General features: G+C 38.1%; 1 protein-coding gene across 8 annotated transcripts in view; it reads right to left on the reverse strand.

Annotated features, from left to right (window-relative positions):
* Positions 1–26,280, reverse strand: part of LOC140201323 (reticulon-1-A-like) — a 77,224-nt gene that overhangs the window by 22,847 nt on the left and 28,097 nt on the right. For 4 of the 8 annotated variants that reach the window (XM_072265215.1, XM_072265216.1, XM_072265214.1 and 1 more), the window contains 2 exons: positions 2,865–3,072; positions 248–386 (listed from right to left, as the gene is read on the reverse strand). In XM_072265215.1, the coding sequence (XP_072121316.1) occupies positions 248–386; positions 2,865–3,072 (347 nt within the window). Of the gene's footprint in view, positions 1–247; positions 387–2,864; positions 3,073–6,167; positions 6,257–22,817; positions 25,746–26,280 lie in introns of those variants that run through there. The other 4 variants (XM_072265213.1, XM_072265212.1, XM_072265211.1 and 1 more) reach the window with 2 other exon arrangements.

Genomic DNA, 26,280 nt, shown 5'->3' on the forward strand with positions numbered 1-26,280 from the left:
ACTCTTGCATTGCAAATGAAAAGCATCCTTTAGAAGCATGCATACAACCAAAGGGTCACAACCAATGCATTTCTGGGTGTCAGTTTCCTTTCCCTGGAAGAAACCAAGGGGAGAAAAAAAAAATTGGGAATTTTAGACTTTCAACTTATACTGTAATTTGCTTTTGAACTATTTATGGGCAATTTGAAATCTTGGGCCATTTAAAAATAGATTGGAAATTATTGCATACAAAATTTTAACTACTTGCCTTCAGAGAATCCACCAAGTCTTGAACAAGAAACAGCCGTCTTAATTCTGTAATCACATAGTTGACGTGACCTAGTCCAATATCACTGTACTTGTGTACCAGTTCATCAGAAACAGCAACATCTTTCTCCAAGCAGGCCCTGATATGGGAGGAGGGGTAGGGGTTGCACAGAAAAGGATAGCAATTTTATTTCTATTCCAAATTTTAGTACATTAAAAATCATTTGCATAGATTTAAAGTTTAATTTACCAATAATATTCTCAAAGCAGCCTAGTAATTGGCTCAAACAACATTTTTCTGTGTGAATTTAACCGGGGCGGTGCTAGCTGGTGCTATAGCCCCAGCAGAAATTGCAATAGCACCAGCGTAGCACCACCAAGAAATTAACTGAAATTTCACATACAAATCTCAGCTGCTTTGCTTTCTCTGTATAGTTCTGAATACAGCTTGTTTCTCCAGTTGATATAGTGAAACAGCGCCCCCAATTACCATAGCACCCACGCAGCAATAAAGTTATAAACTCTGTCAGATCCACTCTACACTTCTACTTATTTGTTCATTGTCAATGTCTTGCCATTGCTGTCCTCAGATCAGTTAAGCTGATGTAAGATCACTTAAGGAGGTGATGTCACTCACTCTCACTCACGTGAGAGACTGATAGTATACATCCAGGCGCAGATCCGTGGTCTCATGAGACTAACGGATGCCCCCCTTACACAAACATTGTGCTTTTACAAGGTAGCGTGGGCCTGGCATGTGCATTATTTTGGTGGCGTGAAAAATGGATCGATTTTTAGTGAGAAAGCGACCTCATCCAGAGGAATCAGTGCTATCTCAGCCTGAGCCTGTCTTAATTGAAGTGACATGCAGAAAGAGGTCAGTGGGGATGAGTACGACAGCAGTTCATCGAAGGAGCGTGAGGGCGAAGTAGAGGAACAGGAAATGGAGATGCAGAAGAGGATGTGGATGAAGCTGCTCTTAGTGCTAGTGGGAATACTGTTAGCGATGTTAGCCAGCAGACTGAGGAAGGACGCCGTCGGCCAGCATTGAAAAAGTACCCTTCACTGCACACAACAGTTTGGCAATCAGCAAAGGAGTTTTATTCGTGGCTGGTTTGACTGGCTGGAATATTTGATCACGAAAGATACTACGTTCCGCTTCGCATGCAGGCATTTCCTGTGTGGAGGACATGGGTTCCATTCTGAGTCTACCTCCATTGACACCGGTTACCGCAACTGGCGGAAAGCAACAACAGCTTTCAAAACCCACCGTGTAAGTGCAGCTCATAAGTTTGCTGTGGAGGCACGGGCCAAGTTCAGATTGAGAAAACAAGACGGTTCAAGATTGGGAAATATGATTGACAAAGGACATGCAAAGATTGTCCAAGAAAATCGTGACTACATGAGAGCAATGGTTGAGTCTCTAGCAAGGACAGACAGTGAATGACACAGTTGAATTTCTAGCTCCAATGAGACCCTACCGTGATGCAGTTATAGATTTATACAAACTAATCTGCAGATCACTGACTCTACCTGTGACATCTGCCTCATGCAAACGGAGTTTCTCTTGCCTCAAACGCCTCAAAAACTACCTAAGGATTAGCAGCGGTGATGCTCGGAACAGCAGCTTGGCCCTGTTGGCCATAAAAAGCCAGAGGACCAAAGCACTTGACATCCAGAAAATCACTGATGCTTTCACCACCAATCACAACAACAGGCGGATTGTGCTTCTCTGAAAACATCAATGCTGAGTGCAGTTGATTTTTTAAAAAAATTTTGGCCAAGACTAATGCTGATTATTATTATTATTTTGTGGTGGATACCCCATAGTCCTTATGTTTCCTGCAAATCCTAAAATATTACATTTACTGCTATTAAGCCTACTCATTTTGCTTAGACTTCCAAGCGGTGATTCTGTTGATTTTTGTTTTAAATTCAGTAGCCGAATTAATTGAGGTATTGCAATGTCAGAGTATGATATGTCCAACTCCTGGTAAAGCCTTGCATCTGTTGTTTGCCTTATTTGACTTTAATAACGGTGTGTCTTTTGCCATTTTCTGTCTATGTAATGCGAATAGCTGTGGACATTGTGTTGAAAAGCACACATTTGAAGCGGATTGTGGGATTAGTACGTTGTGCGCTGTGGGTTTGTTTGTTTATGGTCTGTGCAGCCCAGGTTGTCTCCAATGCTGTTGACACTGTCACAGTTCACTTCTATATTATATTTATCAATTGCTGTTGCTTGTGACAGGCATTTATAGTAGGCACATAATGCTTGAAACTGACTTTTGAACGCTACGCATCTGGCCTTGAGAATACATATTACCATAGGGTACATCCCTCAGCACCATCACTGAATAATTCAGCCCCAGCAAGAAAAAATCTCTGGCGTAGCCACTGAATTTAACTGAACCATTTACACAGTGAATGTCAGTTTAAAGTTGATGAAAAGATAAAAGAAACAAAATTGAAATGTCAGCTTTTAACAGTAGGATAAACCACACCATCCTCGAGATGGAACAAAGATCACAGTGGACATAACTAGCACATTAAAGTGCATTCATTAGTTTCTCAATAATACTGCACAAATCAAAATCTGCAGTTCTTAATTAACTTACTTGAAAGGGTGACCATCATCAGACTTCTGCACTGCCTGCAGAATACCTTTGTATATCCTGAAACTAATTGTGACTGAAAGCACTGCCAGGCCAAGGTACGCAATTACACTGACAATGCTGAAAATTGTCATCGATAGCAACAAGAACAGGCTTGCACCAAATACTAGTCCAGTCTTCTTAATATCACGCCAATAGATCAAGTCCACAACTGTCAGAATAAAAAGAGAAATATAATTAACACAAAACCAAACTGCCTCCACAACACAAGTAGAAATATGAACTGATACAAAATATAATGCTACTATCAAGTTATTGGTTAGATCACTAAAAACTGCTGCAGAAGGGAGTGTCTAAATTTCCAGTGCTTGTCAATATTATTTCACATTGTAATGAATAGGTCTTCAAAAACCCCACTCACTTACTTCCTGATCCAAAAGGAAACAGCTTTGGATTGCTCTGCCAGTTAGTCAGATCAGCTGCAACCTCAACTCTAATCTGTTTACTGTGGTGAACTTACATCCTTATCATACTAAGTTACCAATAAAATAGCAGCCTATGATAGAAGGATGTGCCAAGGATCAACGATTGAGCTCAGTTCACAAAACAAATCAAAAATTTGGTAAAACAGACCAAATGTCATTGGTTCTGTTGGGGGGGGGGGGGTGGAGGAGAGAGAAAGAGGAAGATGGGACAGGCAGGAAATGGATGAATATAGGGTAGTACTTATTTCACTGTTCCTATTTCATTGTTGCACGTTTCTGTCCAAACACCAGAATCAAGTCATAGAAATTTCCATATTTTTTTTTAAATTGTGTCCTTGCATTCTTCACATTTTCTTATCCTACAAGTTTCCAATTCAGATCTCATCCATAACAAAAGACACTCCAACAGCAACTGACATACTTGGGATAATTTGCTTTGAAAATATTCCAGCTCATTTACTGCTACATAGGATTACGGGACATAATTTCAAAGGCTAAAAATCAACCTAACTTCCCTACGAGTTTGATAGGGAAACTATTTTCCCTAGAAGAAAGTATATTGTATATTTCTGGCATGTTCATAATGACATAATTGAACAGACTAACATCAAAATGATGACCTTTAAAATTGCCTATATGCCATTACAAAAGAATCCACTGAAAACACAAAAATAAACTTGAATATGAGCGAAGTATTCCAACGTTGGATAGGAATATCCTGTTGGCTTGGATATATGCAAACATTTTATATCGTTTCCTCATTAGAAATATTTTTCTATCAAAGTAATCAAAAATGGATTAAATTATCAGTTATTAAGTTACAAGTTGGATCAATTATTTTTTTCAATTTTAATTAAAAGTTTAAGCTAGATATCAATTTTGTCAGTATCATGTCAAGTCTGCAACAAACAGACTGTCCCTGGGTTATATGAGGATTTCATTAATTAGAATGGTCTGGAAGTCTATTTCTCCATGAATCAGAAATGCTAGTTTTAACTATCCACCATTTTACTTCATACACATGGTATAACCATTTCATTGGACTGCATAATCACTTAACACTACCCATAATTAAACAAGCAATACATTTTAAGTTAATCAGAATGCTAAAGAATTTAGTATATTATTTAAATATATTATAAATTAAATTCTAATTTGCTATAAATGCAAATTCCCAATTTGACAAAACCTTCCACAAAATGTAGTAATACCTGGGCCATTATAGAAAATACTCCAAGCCGGTCAACTACAGAGAGCAAAGCAAAGATGTTGAAGCCAAAGTTAAATTAATAGTCATGAATGGTTAACCAGAGTCTGGAGAAAATCTTGAGCACCTTAAGCCTGTAACATAGCTACTTAGCAGATTATATAGCTTGCCTTAAGATCATACTATCCAATACTGCCTTTTTATAAAAATTCATATTAGAAATATTTTTAAAATTGGCTGCATACTTGCAGCCAGAAAAATAAACCACTCTCACCAATACCAATGTTAATAAATCAGTCATGAAAGAATCTGCATGGCAAGGCTCAATTAACTGGTGTTCCAAAGTAAAATGCCATATTAAGACACTGCCTTTGACATAGGAACGACTGAAACTTTAAATGTTATTATTTTCCAGCTCAGAAGCACAGACAAAACACCCTTCTCAAAGATCAACTTGCTCAGTAAAGTCTTAACCTGGCGGCCTTCCACAATATACGTGTCCTCTAACCTGTAAGCATTCACAAAAATAGAAAACAGAATTACAATTATTAGTTTCTTTCCTTCAAATGTTTTGCAGCTTGCACTCGATTAGTTTTTATGCATTTAGTGTTCCAGTTACGGTTCAAATTAAAAGACCAGCTTGATACGAGATTTGCAGAATACTTTTCGGGAAATTTCCAGCTGATTACAAACTTTTTTAAAAATATATAGCTTTAAGACATCAATTAAGAGAGTTATTAACCAGTTCTTTCTTATTTTGTTTCGAGATACTGTGCAGAAGAGGCCCTTCGGGCCCAACGAGCCACACCACCCAGCAACTCACCTATTCAACCCTAACCAAATCAAAGGACAATTTACAATGACCAATTAATTTTTGGACTGTGGGAGGAAACTGGAGCACTCAGAGGAAGCCCCTACACTCACAGGGAGGTCATACAAACTCCTTACAGACATTAACTCCAAATTCAACGCCCACTACGCTACAGTGGTGTTATCTGCAACTACAAATAAAACTGTAAACATTAGCACCATGGGTCACAATGGGTGAATTTCAGGGTCAAATACAAAAAACTTTCAAATGATGTACAATTTTAGTTTGCTTAGAAGATTAAAAGCTTGCAAAATGACTCCTTTTCATCAATTAAGTAATGTCAGTAAATTAATCACAATTCAACATAAATTTATATTTACAAAAATCCTTTCAAAACAGTGCAAATCACAAATCAACACCATACAAAATACTGTAGGCAATATTTGGTATGCATTTGCTGGCATCTGCTCCACCTAAAAATAGCTTTAATACAAGCTGCAACGAGCATGCTGACCTCATCCAATTACCAGCTCTCTTAACCAATCTCAAACTTCACTGCCATTTTAACAAATAAAGCATGCCTAATACTGCAGTTCCTCTGTAGTGTAAAGCATTAATTTCCTTTTACATCAACCTTACTGTATTTACAATCTGATCTCAGCATACTTTCTGTCTAAAGTAATGATCTGCAATTACTGCAGTCATTTTTAAACACCAAAACTAAACTGGCTTAAGACATTGCCAAGAATTAAACAAGGGTGAGATTTTAAATCTCAAATCTGAAATGAAATAAAAAGACAAACCCATTTTGGCATCCATCTTGAGAATGCTCACATACACCGAGCTCCTGTACAGCTGCTTACACCCTTCTACTTCCTGCTAGGTCACTTAGAGGTTAACATCTATACGTAGCTGTATGCTGTGTCACTGCACAAATAACTGTTTCAGTCTGCATGCAGTATCCAACTGCGCAACTCTAACCCAGTGACAACTGTTCAAAGCCAGATGAAATCTAACAAGAAAAACGGTTTAATCCACAAATCTCAATTGTTTAGAACCACATGTACAAATCAATTTCTCCCATTAATACTTGTAGATTTTTTAAAATTAAGAATTGCTTACAATCTCAGTGAAATATTTATTTTAGCCTTTCCCATCACAAATTACAAAAAGAATCAACATTCTTGATGTAAATTGTTTCTTTAACAAAAGCAGCTGACTGGAGTATCATTGCAGAAAACTGAATCACACACCTATGGATATATTTCAGGCTTATTTTATTCATACATCCAAACAAAAGAGCCATTCCATTTCAAAAAACCCTAAATTCCACTCAATTGAACAGATGGAAATACATACCAAAAACATTAAAAGATTTCTCTCAAGAGCAAGATCAACATTTTTTGGTAATGTCATAGCTAGTCTCAACACCACTGCCAAGCTTCTATAAATATTCAATACATGCTGTATTGTAAAAAAAAACAAAAATGAATAGCAACAACGAAACAAAAATTCCAAGCACATAGACAGCTATTCAAGTAAAGCTAATGTTATATCGGAAGAATCCGGGTTGGGGGGTGGGGGGGGGGGGGAGAGGAGAGGAGAGAAGAAATTATCACCAGCAATCAAACAGAAGCTCAAATGAAAAAGATAAGTTTTAAATGTTATAAAATTTGTTTAACCAATTGCTCCTCCAGCACACAATCTAATGATAAAAGCAATTCAAACAGCTGAACTTAATTACAAAACTGGAATTGGACATCTTTAAAATGCACGCCTTGAAGATTAAACATCTGAAATTCATTTACATGCACAAAATTCAGCCAACTAACCGTGGTCTATAATAAAGCTTTGCAGATTTATTATAAGCATTCACACCATGAGTTAGAATGGGTGAGCTTCAGGACCAAATGCAAATAAAATTGCTAGTCGATTTTATCGTGTACCAATTTTAAATGGCATTAAATCCATGACACCTTCAAAAAAATCATATTTAAGCTTGCTGATGGCACCACTATTGTTGACCAAAAAGGTGGTAATGAATCAACATACAAGAGAGACACTGAAAATCTGGTTGAAGAGTGCCACAACAAAAACTCTCAACGTCAACAAAAGCAAAGAGCTTATTGACTATCAGAGGAAGAAGCCGGAGATCCACAAGTCAGTCCTCATTAGGGAATCGAAGTTGACATTATCATATCAGAGGATCACCTTGATCTGGGACCAACACAAGTGCCATCACAAAGGCGCATAATAGTGCCTCAACGTTCTTAGAAGTATGCATGCGTATATTCAGCATGTCATCCAAAATTCTGACCAACTTCTATAGATACACAGTGAAGAGTATTCTAACTGCATCATGGCCTGGTAAGGAACACCAATGCCCAGGAATGGAAAAGTTTACAAAAAGTGGTTGTCCACCACAAGCAAAGCCCTCCTAGTCATTGAGCACAGTGCCACATGAAAGCAACATCATTCAAGGACCCACATCATCCAAACCGTGTTAGCTTCTCACTACTACCATCAGGCAGCAAGTACAGAAGGCTTGAACCCACCCAATGGTGTGGTACTTAAGAATAGATATTACTCTCAGATCCTGAACCAGCATGGATAACTTCACTCACCTCAATGCTGAGCAACTTCACAACCGATAGAGTAATTTTCTAGGATTCTACAACTCATGTTCTTAGTATTATTTACTTTTAAAATATTTATTATTTGCATAATTTGTCCTCTCTTTGCATATTGGATGTTTGTCACTTTGTATAGTTTGATATAAATTCTATTGTATCACTATCTTCCTGTAAACGTCTACCAAGAAAACAAATCTCAAGGTAGCATATGCTGACATATACAATACTTCAATAATTTGCTTTTAACTTTGAAAACTATTAGTATTCAGAAGACCTGGGTATGGCTGTACACTTAAAGTTAGAATGCAGTAAGAAAGTAAACTGGGTGCTGAACTATTGTTAGAGGATCTACATAGCAACAGAGCCACTTTGCTGCGTGGTAGAACAGCATCTGGGATATTCTGTACAAGGATTCCCCTTTAAAAGGAAGGTACATGCAATAGTGGGAGAGCTGCAAAAGGTCATCTGATTCATTCGTGGGACAGTGGACTGTCATCTGAGGGAAGACTAGGCTGATAATTTAATTTGGATGAATGAGAGCAATGCTCAAGCAGCAAGCAGGCACAAGTCAAAAGGACTATACCTGTTTCTTATGGGGTCCGTCAACACTCTAGTTTAAATTAGTCTTTTAAATTAGTCAATACGTGTACTTTTTAAAGCCAGTCTCAGTCTGTGTGTATATATCCCTTTATGGAGGTCAAACTTAGTTTTTTTAAGGTATCAACTCAATTAGTGATACATCAATTTATGTCATTTTTAATTTATTTTTTAAGTTTTTGATAGCTCCTTGCCATTTCCTTTATGCACTGAGATGACCAAAAACCTCCAATTTGGGATCATCTTCAAATTTCTACCCTTTTCTCGAAGTCAGTTATTCCCAGCTTTGTTCACACCTTATTTGACAGACATTATGATGTAAAACCGTTCTTACAGAAACATCTGCATGATGCTAAGCTACGGCACATCACACCCACCTTACTTTGGGAATCATTTAAAGCTTTCATTGTTTAAATGAAGTTATACGGAACAAAGTTCAAAGCCACTGCTCTAGCTTTTAACCAAATCAATGAGGTATGCAGCAAACCAAAATGGCATCAGAATTGAATGAAAGACATCATACATCACTTCTCACAAAAATCCTAATTTCTACTCTCTCTGTTAAGATTTTCTTTTAAATTGCACTTTTCTATATTTCACCTTAGACCCAGAGTCAAATCCCAATTTTAAGTTATTAGAAGCAGCCTTCCATAAGAACACAATTTGCCTTGTCTTTAACTTGGAAATTTACTTGTTTATTATTTACCCTCATCTTAATTAGTATATTTAGATAGGATGATTAAATCTCATGGTGCAATTTGTTATTCTTGCACATCTCTCTAATCTGATTGCAAATTCTCTCCCCAAAATTAGGATCTGTGATGCATAAAAGCAGTCTCTAAATAAACAGGCTTACATTGCTATGCTGTTTCATACCTTAGATTTTTCAAACAAAACCAAATTACAACTTTTCCTGTATTTCTCACTGCTGTACAATATGCATTTCAAAATAAAGTATTGTGGATTCTGAAAAAAAAATTTGAACTATTTCTAACTCTTTCTTTTTAAATCTTTTTATTAGTTTTTCAAAATTATAAACTCAATAACAAAGTTGGTACAAAGAGATTGGAAAAATGTTCATCAGCATATATAAAATGAATTTTAAGTAACATAGAAATAAAAGATTTCCAAACTCATAATGAGATTAAACATTAAGAAATAAAAAGTAAAAAAAATAAACAAAAAATCCCAAAAGAAAAAGAGGAACCCCCCCCCCCCAAAAAAGGCAAAACAGGGCTAGACCAACAGCTTGTATCAGACACAATCAATAATGTCGTTAACTCCGCTCCTCTCATTGTATAATTTTAGAAAAAAGATTTGGAAAGGTCAGATTACATCATATGAAAATGTTGCATAAAAGGTTTCCAAGTATCTTCAAATTTAACCAAAGGGTCAAAAATATCACTTCTAATTTTTTCTAAATTTAAACTTAATATGGTTTGAGAAAACCATTGGAAGGTAGTTGGAGGATTAGTTTCCTTCCAGTTCAACAAAATAGATCTTCTCGCCATTAAAGTAACAAAAGCTATCATTCGAGAGGCTGAAGAAGACAAAGATCTATTTTCTACCATTGGCAATCCAAAGATTGCCGTAATAGGATGGGGTTTTAAATCAAAGCATAGAACTCTTGAAATAGTATCAAAAATGTCTTTCTAATATTTTTCCAAAAGAGGACAGGACCAAAACATGAGTTAAAGAAGCCACTTCAGAGTGACATCTATCACAAGTAGGGTTAATATGGGAATAAAAACGAGCTAGTTTATCTTTGGACATATCAGCTCTGTGTACTACTTTAAATTGTATTAAAGTATGTTTAGCACATATAGAAGAAGAATTTTTATGGGATAATAAAAATTTTATCCCATTTCTCTATAGGTAGGGAAAGTTGAAGTTCCCTTTCCCATTCATTTTTAATTTTATCAGATATATCTGGCTGTAATTTCATAATTATATCATAAATTATTGCTATTAATCCCTTTTGCAAAGGATTAAAACCTAAAATTTTTATCAAAAATGCCAGAAGGATTTGAAGTCAGAAAGGTAGGCAACGTAGTATTTAAAAAATTTCTTACTTGTAAGTATCTAAAAAACTGGGATCTAGGCAAATCAAATTTCTCAGATAACTGCTCAAAAGACATAAAGCAGTTATCCAAAAATAGATCACAAAAACATATTATACCTTTTGTTTTCCATATCAAAAAGGCTTGGTCCATTACCGAGGGTTGGAAAAAGAAATTAGATATAATAGGGCTTGATAACAAATTCATTCAGGCCAAAAAGTTTACAAAATTGAAACCATATTCTCAATGTATGTTTAACTATAGGGTTGAAAATTTGTTTATTCAATTTAGATAGTGCAAAAGGCAATGAAGTTCCTAAAATGGAAGCTAAAGAAAACCCTTGTACAGAGTGGCCTTCAAGGTTTACCCAATGTGGGCTTGGAGTTGTATTCCAAGCTTGTGTCCAAAATATTAAGTATCGAATATTAATTGCCCAGTAGTAAAATCTTAGGACAGGCAATGCCAAACCACCCTCTTTCTTAGATTTCTGTAAGTATTTTTTTTTTACTTAATCTGGGATTTCTATTTTGCCATATATAAGAGGAAATTTTAGAGTCAATAGTATCAAAAAAAGATTTAGGAATGAAAATTGGTATCGCTTGAAATAAATATAAAAATTTGGGCAAAATAATCATTTTAAGAGCATTAATACGGCCAATCAATGATAGAGACAAAGGGGACCATTTAGTAATCGGTTGTTTAACCTGATTAATTAATGGTAAAAGGTTGAAATTGAATAGATCCTTATGTGTCTTAGTAATTTTAACTCCCAAATAAGTAAAGTAATCAGTAATCACTCTAAATGGAGAGTTTCTATAAATGGGAACCTGCATATTTAATGGCAAGAGTTCACTTTTACTTGGGTTCAGTTTATAACCAGAAAAGCTACTAAACTGAGCAAGCAAAGTTAATACTGCCGGAATAGATTTTCCTGGGTTAGAAATATGTAATAGTAGATCATCTGCACATAGTGATAATTTATGAGTCTCATTTCCACGGGTAATACCAAATATATTAGGGGAGTCACGAATGGCAATAGCTAGTGGTTCCAAGGCAATATCAAATAGTAGTGGACTAAGAGGGCAACCCTGCATAGTACCACAGAATAAATGAAAAAAAAGGGGATCTTTGATTGTTAGTAAATACCGAGGCCAAAGGGGTAAAATATATCAGTTTAAAGCAGCCAGTGCGTGAGTGGGCCAGTGAAGGAGTGGAGCTTTGACTCGAGAGATTCTTGCAGTTTTGGCAGTTGATCTGTGCAATCAAGTCAATCAAGATTTGAATAGATCAGCAGAAAGCTGTTGATTAGACAATCAAGATTTGAATAGCTCAGACTCAGCAGAAAGCAGCTGATTGGGCAGTCGAGGTCAGGTGACCAAACATTTTGAAAAGCTCAAACAGATAAATAGAGGGATAGCTCAAGCGAAGCAGCCAGTGAGTGAGTGGGCCAGTGAAGGAGTGGAGCTTTGAGGCTTTGACTCGAGAGGCTTCAACTCGAAGAGGCGGAGGACAAGCTAGCTCGCAGTTTTTACAATGTCTCCTGAGACAGTGATGTGCCTCTCATGTGAGATGTGGCAGTCTTAGGGGAACGCCCCTCTCCTGCAGAGTCACATCATACGGCTGGGCGATCTGGAAGACCGTGTAAGGAATCTAGAGCAGCAGCTGGATGACCTTCGACTCATAAGGGAGAATGAGGCAATCATAGATGAGAGCTACAGGGAGGTAGTCACACCTAGGCTGTCGGAAGCAGGTCGCTGGGTGACCGTCAGAGGGGGGAAAGCAAAGGTGAGGTAGACAGGTAGTGCAGAGCACCCCTGTAGCCATTCCCCTGAATAATAAGTTTACCATCCTGGATACTGTTGGCAGGGACGACTGACCAGGTGTGAGCCACGGTGGCAGGGCCTCCGGCACTGAGTCTGACCCTGTGGTGCAGAAGGGTGGGATGGAGAAGAGGAGAGCTGTTGTCATTGGAGACTCTATAGTCAGGGGAGCAAACAGGAGATTTTGTGGACGCGAGAAAGATACCCACATGGTTTGTTGCCTCCCGGGTGCCAGGGTCCGGGATGTCTCTGACCGGGTGCACGACATCTTGGTATGAGAGGGAAAGCAACCAGAAGTCGTGATACATGTTGGGACTAACGACATAGGCAGGAAGAGGGATGAGGTCCTGAAGTGAGAGTTTTGGGAATTAGGCAGAAGGCTGAAGAACAGGACCTCAAGGGTGACGTTCTCAGGATTGCTGCCAGTGCTACGTGACAGAGATGGTAAGAATTGGAGGAGATGGCAGTTGAATGTGTGGCTGAAGAGTTGGTGCAGGGAGCAGGGTTTTAGATTTTTAGATCATTGGGATCTCTTCTGGGGAAGGTGGGACCTGTACAGATTGGATGGGTTGCATCTGAACTCGAGGGGGAGCAATATCCTTGCAGGTAGGTTTGCTAGCATGGTTCGGGAGGTTTTAAACTAATTTGCGAGGGGGATGGGACCCAGAGCGATAGAGCAGTGAAAGAAGTGCATGGAGTAAAGCCAGATCTAACATACAGAGAGGCTTTGAGGAAAGAGAAGCAGAATAAACAGTGTAAAGACAGTAAGGTAGAAGGGCTGAAATGTGTGTACCTCAATGCAAGAAGCATCAGGAACAAAGGTGATGAACTGAGAGCTTGGATACATACATGGAATTATGATGCAGTGGCCATTACAGAGACTTGGCTGGCACCAGGGCAGGAATGGATTCTCAATATTCCTGGATTTCAGTGCTTTAATAGGGATAGAGAGGGCGGAAAAAGGGGAGGAGAGGTGGCATTACTGGTCAGGGATACTATTACAGCTACAGAAAGGGTGGAAGTCAGGAACAGGAAGGGAGCAGTTACTCTACTGGGGGTATTCTATAGGCCCCCTGGTAGCAGCAGAGATACAGTGGAGCAGATTGGGAGGCAGATTTTGGAAAGGTGCAAAAAAAAAAAAGGTTGTTATCATGGGTGACTTTAACTTCCCTAATATTGATTGGCACCTGATTAGTTCCAAGGGTTTAGATGGGGCAGAATTTGTTAAGTGTGTCCAGGATGGATTCCTGTCACAGTATGTGGACAGGCCGACCAGGGGGAATGCCATACTAGATCTAGTACTAGGTAATGAACCGGGTCAGGTCACAGACCTCTCAGTGGGTGAGCATCTGGGGGACAGTGACCACCGCTGCCTGGCCCTTTATAATTATCATGGAAAAGGACAGAATCAAAGAGGACAGGAAAATTTTTAATTGGGGGAAAGCAAATTATGAGGTTATAAGGCTAAAACTTGCAGGTGTGAATTGGGATGATGTTTCTGCAGGGAAATATACTATGCACATGTGGTCGATGTTTAGAGATCTCTTGCAGGATGTAAGGGATAAATTTGTCCTGGTGAGGAAGATAAAGAATGGTAGGGTGAAGGAACCATGGGTGACAAGTGAGGTGGAAAATCTAGTCAGGTGGAAGAAGGCAGCATACATGAGGTTTAGGAAGCAAGGATCAGAGGGGTCTATTGAGGAGTATAGGGAAGCAAGAAAGGACCTTAAGAAGGGGCTGAGAAGAGCAAGAAGGGGGCATGAGAAGGCCTTGGCGAGTAGGGTAAAGGAAAACCCCAAGGCATTCTTCAATTATGTGAAGAAAAAAAGGATGACAGGAGTGAAGGTAGGACTGATTAGAGATAAAGGTGGGAAGATGTGCCTGGAGGCTGTGGAAGTGAGCGAGGTCCTCAATGAATACTTCTCTTCGGTATTCACCAATGAGAGGGAACTTGATGATAGTGAGGACAATATGAGTGAGGTTGATGTTCTGGAGCATGTTGATATTAAGGGAGAGGAGGTGTTGGAGTTGTTAAAATAAGTCCCCGGGGCCTGACGGAATATTCCCCAGGCTGCTCCACGAGGCAAGAGAAGAGATTGCTGAGCCTCTGGCTAGGATCTTTATATCCTCGTTGTCCACGGGAATGGTACCGGAGGATTGGAGGGAGGCAAATGTTGTTCCCTTGTTCAAAAAAGATAGTAGGGATAGTCCAGGTAATTATAGACCAGTGAGCCTTACGTCTGTAGTGGGAAAGCTGTTGGAAAAGATTCTCAGAGATAGGATCTATAAGCACTTAGAGAATCATGGTCTGATCAGGGACAGTCAGCATGGCTTTGTGAAGGGCAGATCGTGTCTAACAAGCCTGATAGAGTTCTTTGAGGTGGTGACCAGGCATATAGATGAGGGTAGTGCAGTGGATGTGGTCTATATGGATTTTAGTAAGGCATTTGACAAGGTTCCACACAGTAGGCTTATTCAGGAAGTTAGAAGGCATGGGATCCAGGGAAGTTTGGCCAGGTGGATTCAGAATTGGCTTGCCTGCAGAAGGCAGAGGGTGGTGGTGGAGGGAGTACATTCAGATTGGAGGATTGTGACTAGTGGTGTCCCACAAGGATCTGTTCTGGGACCTCTACTTTTCGTGATTTTTATTAACAATCTGGATGTAGGGGTAGAAGGGTGGGTTGGCAAGTTTGCAGACGACACAAAGGTTGGTGTTGTTGTAGATAGTGTAGAGGATTGTCAAAGATTGCAGAGAGATATTGATAGGATGCAGAAGTGGGCTGAAAGGTGGCAGATGGAGTTCAACCCGGAGAAGTGTGAGGTGGTACACTTTGAAAGGACAAACTCCAAGGCAAAGTACAAAGTAAATGGCAGGATACTTGGTAGTGTGGAGGAGCAGAGGGATCTCCGGGTACATGTCCACAGATCCCTGCAAGTTGCCTCACAGGTAGATAGGGTAGTTAAGAAAGCTTATGGGGTGTTAGCTTTCATAAGTCGAGGGATAGAGTTTAAGAGTCGCAATGTAATGATGCAGCTCTATAAAACTCTGGTTAGGCCACACTTGGAGTACTGTGTCCAGTTCTGGTCACCTCACTATAGGAAGGATGTGGAAGCATTGGAAAGGGTACAGAGGAGATTTACCAGGATGCTGCCTGGTTTAGAAAGTATGCATTATGATCAGAGATTAAGGGAGCTAGGGCTTTATTCTTTGGAGAGGAGGAGGATGAGAGGAGACATGATAGAGGTGTACAAGATAATAAGAGGAATAGATAAAGTGGACAGCCAGCACCTCTTCCCCAGGGCACCACTGCTCAATACAAGAGGACATGGCTTTAAGGTAAGGGGTGGGAAGTTCAAGGGGGATATTAGAGGGTGTTTTTTTTTAAACTCAGAGTGGTTGTTGAGTGGAATGCACTGCCTGAGTCAGTGGTGGAGGCAGATACACTAGTGAAATTTAAGAGACTACTAGACAGGTATATGGAGGAATTTAAATTGGGGGCTTAAATGGGAGGCAGGGTTTGAGGGTCGGCACAACATTGTGGGCCCAAGGGCCTGTACTGTGCTGTATTATTCTATGTTCTACGTAATCCAGGAAATGAATATCGGACTAAAATTAAATTTCTCAAGGGTATTGAATAAATATATCCATTCAACTCTATCAAAAGCTTTTTCAGCATCCAATGAAATGACACATTCGGGAATTTTGGGTGAGGATGTATAAACAATATTCATTAATCTCCTAATATTAAAAAAAGAGTAACGGTTTTTAATAAATCCAGTTTGATCAGCAGAAATAATTTGGGTAATACATTCTCCAATCTCATTGCCAATATTTTAGAAAAAATCTTAGAATCAACATTCAGCAGAGATATAGGTCTATAAGATGCACATTCAGTAGGATCCTTATCTTTTTTAAGAATTAGGGAAATAGAAGCTCGATAGAAAGATTGTGGTAATTTACCTATTGAAACTGCATCCCTAAAAACACCACATAGCCAAGGAGTTAGTGTAGTTGAGAAAAATTTTAAAAATTCTATTGTAAATCCATCTGGACCAGGTGCTTTACCTGAGTTCATTGAAAAAATAGCATTCTTCATTTCCTCTACTGTAATAGGTACATCTAGTTTTGAACGTTCATTAGATGATAATTTTGGAATATTCAGTTTCTTAAAAAATTCATGCATTATAGTGGAGTCATCAGGAAATTCTGATTGATAAAGGGAGGTATAAAATTCTTGAAAGGATTTATTAATCTCATCATGATCAACTGTCAAAGTACCATCTTGTTTATGAATCTTAAGAATCTGTCGTTTAACCGAGGCCGATTTCAATTGATTAGCTAAAAGTTTCCCAGTTTTATCACCATGTATATAAAATTGACTCTTAGTTTTGATTTTCAATTGAAGATGATAATAAGAGATTATGTTCCATTTGGAGTTCAACTCTCTGTGTATAAAGTTCTTGATTAGGAGCTATAGAATAATTCTTATCAACTTCTTTAATCTTGTCGACCAGTTTAAGTATTTCCTTATTAGTTTGCTTTTTTAGTCCAGCAGTGTACCAAATAATTTGTCCACGAATATATGCTTTAAAAGTATCCCAGAGGATCCCACTGGAAATATCATCCGTGGAATTTGTTGTAAAGAAAAACTTAATCTGTTCATCAATAAACTTAACGAAATCTGAATCTTGAAGCAAGGTGGTATTAAATCTCCATTGTCTAGAATTAGTAGATATATCCCTTGAGTTAATAAATAATTTCAACGGTGCATGGTCAGAAACAGCAATAGAGTCATATTCGCAACCCGTAACAAAAGGAATTAATCGAGAGTCAATAAGAAAGTAGTCAATTCTTGAATAGTGCTGATGTACATGTGAAAAAAAAACTCTTTGACATTCGGATGTAAGAATCTCCAAATTTCTGAGATTCCAGAGTCAGTCATAAAAGAGTTAATAAGAGTAGCCGATTTATTCGGAAGTGCTTGATTAAACTTGGATCTATCAAAGGATTTAAACAACAATTAAAATCACCACCCATAATCAGCATATAGTCATTTAAGTTGGGAAGAGATGTGAGGAGATTCTTAAAAAAATCAGGACAGTCAACATTTGGGGCATAAACGTTGAGCATAGCAACTTTTTGTTAAATAGCAAGCCAGTAATCAACAAAAATCTGCCATTAGAATCTGAAATCATCTCATAGTGCATAAATGAAATTGACAAATCTATAAATATAGAAACGCCTTTTACTTTAGCCTGTGAATTCGCATGATACTGTTGGGCCTTCCAGAATCTAAAGAAACGTTGATTATCCTCTTTCCGGACATGAGTTTCTTGTACAAAAATAATATGAGCATTCATCCTATGGAATACTTTAAAATTTTTCTTCCGTTTAATCAGGTGGTTTAAACCATTTGTATTCCAAGAAACTAAGTTGATAGTCTTATCCATCATAATGAGCGAGTATAAAGTATATAAAGGATTAACCAGAGTAGAGACTCATGACCCCGGAAGAGGGAAAAAAGGTCCAAAGAGGAACCGGAAGTTACGACATTTCGGTAGTTTCTGGTCGGCCCGTTTAAAAAGAAAAAATGAAAAAGAAATAAAAGGAAAAATACCACCCACCTCCCACAAAAACCCAGAAAAAAAGCCAGACAGTGGCCAATGCTAAATCTAAGACTAAACCTAACTCCATCTTTCCGGAGGGCGGCCCAACAGAAATATGTTTATCAAAAAAAAGACACAACCCTTATGGAAAAAAGTAAAAACTAGCTATAACAGTAAAAAAAAAACAAAGCGATTAAAAGCATCGAATAGTTCCTTGCTACTCATATTTCAAAGAACAAACGTTAGATCATATTACTATATTAATTTTTCAAATATAAATGATCGGAAATGACATAAGAAACAGCAAGGATTCCGGGGAGAAGAAGAAAACAATCCCCCATTTTAAAATATAATACTTTAGTAACATTTCAAAAAGAAAATAAGCATTAAACTTATAACTAAATAACTACCAAAAGGTATTAAGAGTAAGATATACAGGATCACTAACAGAAAAGCCTAATATCATTTAACTATATAAAAAATGAACCTACACTGCCAGATCGAGAAAACAAAACCTCGAACTAAACAATCAGAGACGAGAGAAAAAAAACAAATACATTGATTAATCTTCCATAAAGGGAAGCAGATCATCGAGAAAACTTTGGGCTTCCATCGGGTTTTTAAACAGGCTACACGAGTTATCCGATATAACCACTCTCAGACGGGCTGGAAACAGTAGCGCTAATTTATAACCCCGACGATAAAGTTCTGCCATCTGAGGTTCAAAAGCCATCCGTTTTTTCAGTACGTCTTGGATGTAGTCTTCAATAATTCTAAACTTGAAATCTTGAAATTCAATCATACCTTTCTTCCGAGCAGCTCTGATAACTTGTTCCTTCTCGTGGACATAATGAAACCGAATAATGATCAGTCTCGGTTTGGCCGATTTCTCCGGATTAAAACGAAATGAACGATGAGCATGATCTAATATCGGGGGTTCTTCCAATATATCAGAGCCAAACACATCCATTAGCAATTTAGAAAAATATTTGGTAGGATCTCCCTTCTCAACATCCTCAGGAAAACCAACCATTCGCAAATTCTGTCGTCGGGAACGATTTTGAAGATCGATAGCCTTAGCTTGATAGCGTTCCAATTGCTGAGTTACCGACGTTAAACATTTTTCAAGCACTTCAATTCTTTTCTTCTCTTTTACGGCCATCTTCATCTAATTCCAAAATATTGACTTGATGTTGGTCGATTTCACGTCTGAATGTTCTTGATTCTTCTTTCCTCAAATTCAATGCTTCTTCAATTGCGGTGAGTCTTCGATTAACTGTATCTTCTAAAAGTTTCTTCATTAGTTCCATAGTAACCGGAGTTTCCTTTGAAGTTCCAGGATCACCATTTTCTTTCCCTCGTTCCCGCTGGAACCTTTCCCTTCTTTGACTTCTCGTGCTCTGGTATTCATTTTCAATAAGTAAAAGTCGTAGTTCAGTAATATAGATCGTTTAGTGTAGGTATAGGTAAGGTAGGTAAGAGTGGTTACATGTAAGAAAGTAAAGGCTATGGAGCAACGCCCAAATGCAGCTCACTCCATCAGTCCACTGCTGGAAAATTTTTCTAACTCAACAAATCCTGCTTGACACAACATTTCCAGCATTTTTTTCCCTTTACAATAGTGATGTGGCTCCTTGGGTGTTGCAAATTTGCCCTTTAAGAATTCAAGAATCACTATCAAAAAAAAAATGACTCAAGTAATAATTATTCTTAAAAATTTATGAGGGGGAAAAAACTTTTTACATAATCATTATCTTTAGTCACTCACTACTGTGGGGGCAACAAGAGTTGAATATGACATCACTGCATTGATGGATATAGCAGTCATAGCTGAGTCCCTCCCTTGCCACATCGCCTCTAGTCCAAGGACATGTGAAAAACCATCTCACAATGCAGTGCTGCCACACTGATCTGCAAGGCATTTTCACTGACCTGCTGCACTGTGGGGCGCTACAGTAGCCATAGCCAACACCTTGTGTAATCCCTCTGGCTCAACTTTACTTCCACCAAGTCACCCAAAGTTTAACCCATTACCCCCATGAACTCCTCTTACTACATCCATCTCCCATCAACTTCAATCCACGAATACCATCCATTTCCTTTTCCAAATCTATAAACCTTGCGCACCAGAGATAATGCCTCAGATGAAAATGCAGCTAACATCTGTTCACATGCCCTCTGACTAGAGAGGGAGAGGCAGAGAAGGGACTTGGCTGTAACTGCCAACACAATTGACATAATGGTGTCATATCCAAACCTTAAAAAAAAATTTAAAATGATAAATTGTGCGCTACTTTCACATGAAACTTGTCCATCCCAAGTCAAATGCGGGCCTTGACTATTAAACCACAACCGTAGGTCATTTTGTCATAACAATGGCTTAATGAGAGAAAAAATTCCCATGCGACCACAGTTCTGCTTATAACATGGGACTCAATGGGGGAGGTTTAGCATTAATCATGATACAGACAGCTTTCTAAGAACCGAACCTTATATAACATAAGGATTAACTATATTCTAACCTCACTCCTGTTGTGCTTAATTAAATTTTTATCCCCTACTTGACATTCTTACCTATAATCTGCATAAGCCCTCTATATTCAAGGGCATGTAGATTTCCAGGACCACTATCCAAGTTTAAAAGTATTTTTCAGTTCATTTTCCCAATTCATTTAGTTACCAATTTTCCCCAAATACATCCCAGCTCCACGTTACATTACTGGAGATCAAATCTACATCAAGTCTACATCAATTGGTAATGCTCTTTTAAATGCTTTGACACTCTTCGTATTCAACATGCAACAGTCCTCCACTACTCAATCCAAATATTCCTTTCATTAACCATCTCCATTTCCAAAATACAGACCAACAGGATATTTATATTATTTGATAAACTAGGTTGAATAATCTTTTCACAAAAACAATTTAAAAATTTCTCCTAGAAATTGGGAAGGACAGGGGAGGTGGAATACAAAACAAGGTAAAAATACGTAATTCACACTGGCAATTTAATATTCAAATTATGATAACCATGAAGGTATAATGTCATTTGGGATGGTAGCAAGTGTACCAAATTTGGCTTAAAGAAAGATGGACAAATGGAAAGATGATAAACTGTATTTAAAGGGTTGGGAAACTGAAGCCCGACAGCACTTTACAATTAGTACCACATATCCTCTTTCTCTCAATGTTAAGTATACAATCAAATGTCTTTTGTAAGTTACAACTAAATACATTTCTATCCTTTAAAAAGCATAACATCTTCCAAATCACGAGATTCTGTGGATGCTAGAAATGCAGAGCAAAACATACAAAATGCTGAAGGAACTCAGTAGGACAGGCAGCATCTGCGGAGAGGAATAAATAAATCTGTGTTTCAGGCTGAGACCCTTCATCAGGACTGGAAAGGAAGGGGAAGATGCTGGAATAAGGGGGTTGGGAGAGGCCGAGAGGGTGCAAACTGGAACCAGGTGAGGGGGAAAGTGAGTGGGTGGGAGGAAGAGGGATGAAGTTGGGAGGTGATAGGCGGAAGAGGTAATGAGCTGAAGGAGGAATCTGATAGGAGAGGACCCACCTCCACTCCCACAAAGTTTAGTTTAGTCTATGTCAACTCACTTGAAGACCCTGAAAATGAACAATCTTCATGATGAGAATCGTTATCTTTAACTGGTATTTACTCTTCAAGAACATTCTCCCCCCTCCCAATACATTTCGATACAAGGGTAACAAATTATCTTGGGAACAACAAAAGACATGGAGGTTGAAGAATCTCTTGCTACAGAAGGACAACTAAGATATGAGCAGCAGCTGTCCCATCAAAAACATTAAAGGATGAGATGGTGGCCTTAGAGGTTAACACAAAGCAAGAATGATAAATCATGTTTAGTCAGATGTAATTTATGAATTTATTCTGAGAGAAACTTGAGCGTGGCGGCAACACCAACACTGAAACTAACAAAATGGGCATTTTCATTCGAAGTGCTGGCAAGATTTAAATTTAACCCTTGAGATACAAAGACAATTTTCTGCAACATCTCAATTCTAATTAGTACTTCAAAACCATGTTTATGATGTTCACAAGTCTATTTTTCAGCTTAATTTGGAAAGCAATGGAATTGAAAGGCTTTTTCACAATATGGAATGATCAAAATGTGAAAAAAAAATTGTATAAATCATAGATAACTGCAATACATTTCCAAGAACTATAACAGAACAGTTATTTCAGATATCTGAGCATTTGTTTTTCTACTCAAAAGAATGCAGGAAGCCAGGTTTAATGATTCCTCCAATCTGCTCCTTTGCACTGTTTTTGTAAAAAAGTACACCTACTATAGCATTGTTCCACATGTTATATTAAAGCATTCTAATAATTTTGACAACGGTCATGTGAATTAATTCAGCATCGAGAAATGGCACACTCATGCAATCTGGCAATGTTAACTTAAACTTGATTCACTGGATTAAATTTAACTGATGCCATTTGAAAAGGCATGTAAAATTCAAAAAGTGCCAAGGTGATCATTATTTACAAGATGTATATTAAAGGGCAGACATTAGATTCAAAATCAAGACACCACAGAAGAACAAAGTGACATTTCACAAAACCATGCAACGAGAGACAGCCAAAGACTAACAGAAAAGGTGAGCACTTTTTCACTACATGTAAATGTGATGAAACTATCTACAGGTGAAGATACATTTATGAAGCTGGCCAATTAATGTACACACATTGTTACCTGAATTTTTGTCCAGCTTTAGTGAAATATCTGCAGTAACAGCGACAGCAGAATCTTTAGAAGTTTCAGTGCTTTCAGCTACTGTCAAATCAAGCCCCAGCGTTTCAACAGGAATATTTTTCTTGCTTGTGTCATCCATTCGAACATTAGTGGTGATATCTGCTTCCTGCTGAGACATACATGTTGCTCTTGTTCCTTCCTTCTCTCCCAACACTTCAGCTAGTGCAACACTGGTTTCCAAAACCTTTGTGACCACCTCCTTTGAAGCCTTTGTTACTTCCTCATTCAAGGGAAATGAAGCACCAGCTGGCAATATTGGATCTATTATCTCTAACTGTGCATGCTCCAATATTTCTGACTGGTCATCAGATTTACTTTTCATTTCACTAAGGTTTGCCTCATATTCTGGAAATTTATCCTGTGAAGTAGTGACAGACAAAGTACCTGTCTGGGAACTATCCAAACAGGTCTCTTCAGCACAAATTTGTAAAGGAAGCCCTCTGCCCACAGTTGAAAGACTCTCACTTAACACTGAAAGTGGAATTGATGTACCAATATTTTCACTCAAAGAATGATTAGATTCTTTTACAGCACATTTTTCTCTCATGCTTGAATTAGGCAGTAATTCTCCACAAGCTTCCTGATGGCTTAACATAATTTCAAATGCATTTCTGTCTATAACCTTTACCGGGCCAGCCAGATCATCCTCAGTTACATTTTTGATCAGCAAGGGATTTTCAATTTGATCTTGTAGTGATGTTTTGAGGGAACATTGCTCAATCTTTTTGTAGTCAGTCAATATATTTTCAAAAGGTTTCATTCCAACTGTTGTATTGCCCAGAGCTCCCATAATTGGTTCAGATTTGCTACTAATAACTTCACTGCATGAAACCACATCGTGCCTTTTTACCATTATAGAAGTATCAGTTGATATTCCTTGTTTTGGAGTGAGTGATGTAGGATAGTATTTCTCTTCCACGATCTTATTTGATATCAAGTCTTGTTTACTGGATTCATTAACTGATTGATTTATATTTTGAGATACATCAGATTCTTCGTATCCAGACTTGTTATAGAGATCTTCAATTTTGATTACTGGTTTATTACTGGAGTCAGCCAAGTGCACTGTTAAATCTGATTCTTGAGAAATTGGAATTTGTTCTGAACTGACTATAGGATCTTCAACTCTATCTGGCATAGTCTTCTGTTCCTCAAACAAACACTGTATTTTTGTACCCTCTAGAGTGTCATTGGCGTCACCATGTACAGAAACATGCACAGCTGGCTCTTTGCTTCCATTCTGAGCAACATCAGGACCTTCTGGATCTGTGCGCCTTGGTGCTTTCACTGTCACATCAGTTAAACCTTGTACATCCTCAGTTGTGTCCAGAGCACACTGTTCTAAGGTAGATGACAGTGGTTCAAAAGGATTGAGTAGCTCTGGCACAGATTCCCTCATTTCTATGCCAAAGGAATCTTCAGCTGTTTCAACACTTGCCACTTCACATAACTCAGTTTTAGAGGTTCTTGGTGATTGGTCCAGAGCTAAATTCTGAGCTGTTTGGTTAGAAGTTATGTCTTCAGCCAAAGTATTAGTTTTTATATGCTGATCTGGTACAACTTCAAGGCCACCAAATAACCCCATATTAATTTTGGAAGTAGATGTTGCCTCCACTTTAGGTTCTGGAAACAACCCACCTTCTACCAGTGGGGCAAATTTTGCTTCTTTGTCTTCAACCTTTTTGGTCAGTTCTGATTCAAGGACAGTTAAAGGTAATAGCAATTTTGAAGTTCCTTTCAGTTCATTTTTTTCTCTATCAGCTGCATCATATGCAGAAACCATTTCATTGCTGAAGTGGTCAGGCTGTGGAGACACTAACATGTTGGATGAATCAAATGTAGCATAAGTCATTAATGGTTCAGGTTCACTTGTGGGAACTTGTGAAAAAGCAAAATACGCCTCAGTCGGAGACTGCTTTGCATCTTGTTCGACAAAGGCTTCCACATCTGATTGTTTCACTAAGGCTTCCACATCTACATGATCTAGTTTCCCACTTTCCTCAGCCAAAATTCGCTTTTCAGTATCATGTGGCATCTTCAAAACTTCCTGGTTTTGATATACAGCACTCTCCGACTTAATTTCTTCAATAGTGGATTTACTGGTATCAACTGTAATAGCTACCTGATTGGTAGATGTACCAGAATTAAGCTCATTTCTTTTCTCTATATCTAAAGTGTCGCCATAACCAAAGTTGAGACCACTATCTGTTGGTTCTGTTTGTTCCTCAAAAGCTACCATGTCCTGGATGTATTCATTTTCCTGAACAATTCTGTTTAAGGGTGATGCATCCATTTTTGACTCAGCAATGCACTCATTTGTTAACCCTAAATGAAGGCCCAACTCAAATTCCCTTTCATTTGATAAATTAACTTCTATATTTGCATTCTTACTGACCTTCACAAGTCCTTCCTTATCTGTTGTCTTTTGATCTGGCATGGTTTCTTCAGACAGAGATGTAGTCCCGTTAAATTCACTTTTCTTTGACTCTACACACTGATGCTCAGTGGACTGTAATGAGCATTCATCAACAGAAAGTGACAAGTCTAACTCTGATGATTTGCTTATTTCTAGCTTCTCTCCAGCTTTTTCAGCATGAGAGTGAACTTTTTCTAAATGGTCTGCTACTTGCTTATCCACTGTTTCCTCCACAAAATCAGAAATTGAAGGTAAGATTGTATTGGCAGGAACTTCAGTCTGCACAAGATCATCCGCATGCACTGCTTTTGTGGACATTGTTAATTCAGTTATAGAATCAGAAGAAGAGGACATAGAGAAGACAGGAACAGGTTCAACATGCACAGGTACAGCATCCTGTGAGCCCACAGGTTCATCACCAGATGGCTGATCTTTCAAGTCGACAGAAAAGTCTGTGATTGTGGATGGAAAGGAAATGAGAAAAGTATTGGTTTTAATTGAATGTTACGTATATATATTCATATAAACTTTAACAGTCATTTTCAATTCTTTACCAAGGATCACTGCAACATACCCAATGAGTGGCTTATTTTGCTTTCAAGTATTTAAACTGCACAAACTGCATAATTGTTCAGGCATTTAATCTTCAATTAAAATCAGAATTGACTCCTCCTAACCCGATTAAACAGCATCTTGTCTTGATGTCCTGTGTTCACTTGCAAACTATCCCACTTTGTCCAGCATAACCATTTTTGGATGCGCTAGCTATACTCTAATCTCAAGATCAGTTTTCACGAGGTTAGAAAACTAATCTAAATAAAATTTTACTTGCTTGAACTCAGCAGAAACCTCTACCCAGTGGACTAGTTAAAACATGTTAACTCAGCAAATCATTACCACTGAATTTATAGCCAATAAAATGTCAATACTCCTACACACTTCAAAGTTCATCGCAATAGGAAAATAGCACACTTTCCCTTGAATGAT

Source organism: Mobula birostris, chromosome 8, assembly GCF_030028105.1.
Source record: "Mobula birostris isolate sMobBir1 chromosome 8, sMobBir1.hap1, whole genome shotgun sequence".
Lineage (NCBI taxonomy): Eukaryota > Metazoa > Chordata > Chondrichthyes > Myliobatiformes > Myliobatidae > Mobula > Mobula birostris.